General features: G+C 32.1%; 1 protein-coding gene across 2 annotated transcripts in view; it reads left to right on the top strand.

Annotated features, from left to right (window-relative positions):
• Positions 1–568: 568 nt before the first annotated feature.
• The window catches only part of LOC122404017 (gamma-aminobutyric acid receptor subunit beta-like), a 71378-nt gene continuing 65088 nt past the window's right edge, over positions 569–6858 (top strand). Inside the window, exon 1 of one of the 2 annotated variants that reach the window (XM_043407866.1) lies at positions 569–660. In XM_043407866.1, the coding sequence (XP_043263801.1) occupies positions 579–660 (82 nt within the window). In that variant the 5' untranslated portion in view covers positions 569–578. The remainder of the gene's footprint in view (positions 661–6858) is intronic. The other variant, XM_043407867.1, reaches the window with a different exon arrangement.

Genomic DNA, 6858 nt, shown 5'->3' with positions numbered 1-6858 from the left:
CACATATTCCCCAAATCGTACGTACTTAAGAGAAAAAAATTTTTTACCGAAAATATACTGTGTGACCAGAAATGTTTCTTCGACATTTCATGTGTATTTTAATAACTTTTTAACGAAGCCTCAATCAATAAATTGGTATTCTCAATTTTCGTCTTATTTTAACCTCTAGAATCTCCCATTAAAATTTTTCCCAGGGGTGGCCGATCACCCTGTATAATGTATGAAACTTGAGTGCATAATAGTTATACTACTTTGATTAAATTTAATTCATACCTATTTCCCCTATCTGCCCACCTAATTTAGTCTGCAACTGTAAAAATTTGCAACTATCCATGAAAATGAAAAGAATATGTTCCGAGCGTATTCTGTTTGTTCTTATGATGCTTTAACCCAGTATTATCTAAAATTCATCTTTCCACCGCCAGAGTAACGGTAAAACGGTAACATTCCGGAAACTCGTGCGCGTCATTGTACATACGTGGCTCGTACCTTTACTCTAATACCTCCTGAACTCTTCTGCTAGAGGGAAGTTTCACAAAATCGTTATCCTTTTATATTGCAGAACCGGCGGAGGCAGTATGCTGGGTGACGTCAACATCTCCGCAATATTGGACTCGTTCTCCGTCAGTTACGATAAAAGAGTAAGGCCGAACTACGGAGGTGAGTAGGGTTACGATTTTTCCCGCCTATCGATAGTCCGATCATTCGACCACTTTGCGATAGCGTCGATGTCGTGAGCAAAACTTAAACTTACTCGGTGCGTCCGACGAACCGTTTTACGGACACCGTTAGAGACACTCAGGTTTTGCCAACGATGTTCGATCACTTTCGCATACCTGCTTACTCGTCGCATTTCTGATAGTCGTTGCACGGACTGGGCGTATCGAGAATCCATTTCGCAGCGAACGTAGCCACCATCTCGAAAATTGTTCACGACGAACGCGAAATAGCGAAGCATCGCGAAGCCCTGGGATTCGAGACGATGACTACGTTCGCTGCGAACGTCGAAACAAGAGTAAAACGTGTGCTTGGATTTAAACGGTATCAAATCCATGAAGGGAAGCTGACGTTAGTGCTGAAACGTGGATTGATTACGCACGAAATGGAGGAATTAACGTCGATAAAGTAGAAATCGATCGAATACCTGTTACCGAGATAACATCGTACGCGTACGTGAGAACGAAGTTCTCAGGAATGGCGTGATAACGAACGAAAACGGTCCGAAAACGTTGATCGGGACACGACAAAGGGACAAAAGAGAGACGACAATGTAAAAGAGGGTGGAGCGCTCCGGGAAATATTTTTGACGCCGCTTACTCTCTCGTCGCGGACGATACAGAAAAGAATATTCGGGACAATAGGGAGCAAGCTCGTGGGCGTGTACTTTGCCGTCGTCAAAATTCTCAGCTAGGAACGAACACTGAATGAAAAGTTGCGCCGTTCTTCGATCCCGAGTGGACTAGCCGTTTTTGCCAACGTTTTATCAACCGCGACTAAAGAACAATATCAATCAAGTTTCGACAAACAGATCGAAACGGAATCTTCTTTTATAGATAACGAAAATTAGTATATACTACGCAAATGGGATAACAGTTCCTCCCTTATTAATAGACTGCGGATGTTTATACATTTATAGGAAATTTTAATTCTCAAAAAACTACAGAATGCATTTAATATGCAAAAGTATGAGAAATACTTAAAGTAAAATCGAATTATTATGTTTAGGGGTTGAGATAACCCTCTACAAAGCTCTCATTTTATTAATTTTACTTATTAATATATCGAATGAGACGTTTAAGACAAGTATCCTAGATAACTTGTTTATTTTTACAAACTTGACATTATTCAATCATAAATAAATTTGACAAATTTGACAAATGTATTGAATAATGCCCAAGTTTGTAAAAATAAACAAGTTATCTAGGATACTTGTCTTAAACGCCTCATTCGATATATTAATTCTCTGTTATTCTACTCTGAAATATATTTTTTAAATAAATAAATTTTATTCAATTATTCGCTAAAAGTTGCGTATACTTTCGGATCTTACCTTTATTGGTAAATTGAGTACATGAGTTTTCGGATTATCGCGGATATTTTCGAAATGACATGAAATATATAAACCAAATTCAATTCAATTTTTTAAGATTTTCTATTTTGTATAATGTGACGACGAAAAATTTTCGAAAAAAACTTGTTTTCAAAATTCATCCTCATTACCACTTTTTTCGAATTTTTTACCGCTACATTATAGAATCCAGTTTCATTCAATTATAGGGACTTTTTTTAGTAGATCAATGTACTTTTTATATACTTTCTAGTAAAGGTTTAGAAAACAAAGACGGTGATCCATAATTCGAAGTTATACAGACTCCCTTAGGTCAGTTACGAAAAAAAATAGTTTGTGTTAAGAAAAAATAGTACAAAAATTTACATTTTTATTTATTTTATTCGAATATGATGGGAAAGTTATGAAAACTACACTTAAACAGCCGATTTTACCGTGGTTACAATTTGTTTCATATTTATCTTCCTTTAAGAATTTTTTTTAAATTTTTAATACTAATTACCTTATTGATTTAAGCGCATATAAGTCCACTTATTTCACTTAGTGAACAATAACAAAAAAATAATAAACTTGTATAAATATATAATAAAACATTCGCGATTGTTGTATATTTCCTTTGTTATTATATTTCATTCTCATTTTTGAGGAAATTATCTCTAAGGAGCTCAATATCATATCAAAACTAAAATATCATAGGATTGTTGTTATGTACGAACAATATCCTACACCTCTTTTATCTATTTTGCAACCGCACACATGTCAACAATGTTGCTTCCATTTTTGCTTTTATCTAATAATGTGTCTAAACGAAATATTTTAGACTATTTGAATGACGAAAGCAAATTGTGTTTGCCATAATAAACTTTTGTAATAGCCAATTTTCCAGGATGTTTTCGCAATTTTTAATTTAATATCGGCATTTTCATTTAAATGATTTTTATAATAACCAAGAGTTTATTCTAATTGGTAAGTTCCACATGTATACATACAGTGTGTCTCACGAACTCTGTTCATTAAAATATCTTCAAAACTGTTAACGATACTGAAAAATGTTTCATACAAGAATTAAATGTCTTCGAGAGAAACATAATTTAATGCAATTAGTTTGTGTTTAAACGTACGCGTAGAGGACATATACAGGTCAGCAATATTTTTGTAAATAAAGTCATAGATTTTGCAATCCACTATTCAATGCAGCTTGTCATTTCTTGTAGAAAAGTATTATCATTTATGACGAAAACCTTTTAGTTTAAAAGTTATTTAATACTAGATTTACGGGAGCCATCAATTTAACGGGTGTCAGATTCCATATTAAAGCTACAGAACGCGTGAATATTATTTGTTTGAAATTTATGTTGAACTCGGTCAATGAAATTACACAAATGTATATTTTAATTAAAATAGAAATCGTATTTTAATGTAATCGTCAACATGAAGCGTTTCAATAAAAATATGTGCAATCAGTGTCCATTAATCCAGTGTTAAATGTAAATATTTCTACTATATCATTAAAATATTATTATTCTAAAATAATATTCTCCTCCATATGACATTCAGTATTTTTAATGCATTAATCGATTCAACTTCTCATTCTCGACAAAGAAGTACTGTATTATTTATAACAAAAAGCCATTACTTTAAAGAAATGTTTCAATTTAATAATTTAAAAGCTTCAATATTTACGTTAAAATATCTTCTAAACTAATTATGTTTCGCCATAAGTGGCTCAATAATTTTTCACAGGAAAGGACTAATTACATTGAATGATGTATGTATTAAGAAATATATGATTTCATTTAAAAAAAACATCTATAGCCTTTATATGTATGTCGTTTGTATGTGTTTACTTACGAAAGAAAAAATTACAGCAAATCATGCACGTCTCAAAACCATTCTATTTTTGCCTCAAACATATTTCGATATCACCAACACAAGACATACTATACATATAAAGATCACGTTTATTTAAGATAGAGAAGAAATCCAGTATCACTTCAACTTCAACACTGTGAAACACTTATAATGACATGTTAGATAATTCTTGCTCCTTCACATTTTGTGATAGATGTATATTTTAGATTGTGAAAATTTGAAAACTAAGGAACAATCTTAAATACGGAACTAATTGCAACCACAGTATAATCATCTTTTTAAATGCATTTTTCACACGTTACCCTTAATATTCGAATAAAATAAATATTATACTTTTTGCTCGTAAGAATGCGTATGTACATGCTATAAAGAATTTTTCGTTTCCGACCAAGGCGAAAAATCGACGATTTTTAACATTATCGTTTTGACTATCGATTTCTTAAATATCAGCTGGCATCAGTTGATAGGCTTCCTTTAAAGATCAATATGGAGAACTCAACAACGAACTGTTTTTGAGGTAGTCGATTTACTGTTTCTATATGTATTATTAGTTGCAAATGTACATTCACATCCTGTACGTTTCAATAGTATCAAGAATATAAAAATTTCGATAATGTTGTAGGTATTAATTTGTCAGTTAACATACAAAATGTTAATACATTGATTAAGGGGTAAGACCCCTCTAAAAACCAGAAATAAAGCGTTCTTTTGCGATTTTTTTTGGATGTTTGAAAAAGTAAAAGAATAATAATATTCAAGAATGTTATTAACCATGTCGTTAAATGTTTAAAAAAATATATTTATTCAAAAATAGTGCAAAATGACGACGCGGGAGCCATTCTCGTGAGGCGTGTTGGAAGGGGATGTTAAAAAAGTGCCAAATTTATACCCCGCCAGGCACCTAAAATAATTATAAGGCATTATTTTACAGGTTCTGCACTTCAAATTGTGCACAATTGTTTATAGCAAATGTGATGGGAAAGTCGTGAAAATGTGGTTGAAGTTGACGATGTGGTAATTATTTACTTTAGTGATTCCTCACCGATTTCGATGACCTTGCAATATGTTGTCAAGGTCACTGATATGAACATTTTTTCTATATACATGTTACCGCCGCTCGGCCTTAGTTTCAAAGATTTTTTCCACTACAATGAATTCCGTCTATACGTACGTGCCTGTGGCAGCGTGTGTGTAAGCGTTGAATCGCCGATTGTTTATTGTTTCTATAGATACATCGAGGCGGCCGGCAATGGATGCGTATAACGGGTGTGCTTAAAAATTCGATTTGAGTAGCCGGCCGCCTGACGGCGGCCGGTATAAGAACATCTAACCCAGACCTAACCCAAACCTAACTATTCTACCTAGTAACTAATATAATGAATTAGGTCTGGGTTAGATTATTTTATACCGGCCGCCGTAAGACGGCCGGCCACGCATTCATTTTCTATTTCAATTTTCTTTATTAATATTATCCGATATTAGCTTGACACAGTATACATTATTTGTATACTGGTATTTGAATATTGGTTTGTACCAAGTTGATATGTAAGCAGTTACAGATACGGTATTTCACGAATCTGTTCAGTATTTACAGTCATATAATAGTAATAATAGTAAAGAATAAAGTATAATATTTTATCTCCAACTCAACCAGAGGCTAATTCAGACATAAAATTATTTTTGCAAATATCTCGAAAACAAAGGGCGAGCGGCGGTAACATGTATAAAGAAAAAGTATTCATAACAGTGACCTTGACAACACATTTCAAGGTCATCGAAATCGGTGAGGAATCACTAAAGTAAATAATTATCTTTATTGACAAATGATTGCCCCATTTTTTGTACAAAATTGAAATTTTACTTGAAATGCTCTAGCTATACTCATCTAGATTAAGAGAAAATTTTTTGGTTTTCCCTAGATACAAATATGCGTCAGTTACACTGCGTGCAGCAGAGCGCCTCAAATTCAACACGCTTCGCGAGAATGGCTCCAGCATCGTCATTTAGCACTATTTTTTAATAAATTTTTTTTTAACTCTTAACGACATGGTTAATAACATTCTTGAATATTATTATCCTCTTACTTTTCCATCCATTCAAAAAAAAACGAAGAAGAACGCTTTATTTCTGGTTTTTACAGTGGTCTTACCCCTCAAAGGCAGGCTTTATATTGCTAGTAGATAATACTTATATGGCGTCTTTGAAAACAGAACATATATTCTTATCTAAGTATTGGAATAGGTCAGTCGCCATAAAATAATAATACAATGTTTAGAGATGTGTAACAAAGAATTCAAGGACTAAACTTTCCCATCCTCGTTTTGTAATTTTAATTGAAATTGATTAAATTAATTTGGTAGAGGTGAAACAAAATTCTGCTGCTACAGTTTGATGGAGCAATCACGTTTAACTTCGTTATTATTATGTTTTTCTAGGTTGGTATTTCTAAACATTTATGATGGTATCATCTGCTTCTAATTAGTTAGAATCGTTTAAGAATAATATTAATATATTTTCCAAACACCAACACATGGAAAGAAAAGATAATAATTATATTTAAACATTAATTTCGAAAAACACTAAGAAATATGGAATTCATAGTAATTTATTAATTACAACTATTAAACAGGTTAGTTTAATTAGGTTTTAAATATGTAACAAAAATTTATTCCTGTATATTTTATTTTTGTACGTTCTATAAATATTCTTTAGTAATTTAATTATCGAGATTAAACATTATACTTATAATTTCCAATAATACAATAGTATATATATTTTATATTTAATGACTGCAAATGAAAAACACTAAAAACTTTCCTAATAAGGAATTAATTGTAAGATAAAACTGAACAGAATTAAGAAGAAATATACATATTAATTTTTTCACATTATGTATAATACAAACTATGTTATCAATA

This window comes from Colletes gigas, unplaced genomic scaffold (assembly GCF_013123115.1).
Source record: "Colletes gigas isolate AHSC1104 unplaced genomic scaffold, ASM1312311v1 Colletes_gigas_Sc00092, whole genome shotgun sequence".
NCBI lineage: Eukaryota > Metazoa > Arthropoda > Insecta > Hymenoptera > Colletidae > Colletes > Colletes gigas.
The sequence above is the reverse complement of the archived record's forward strand: the minus strand, read 5'-3'. Positions and strand labels throughout refer to the sequence as shown.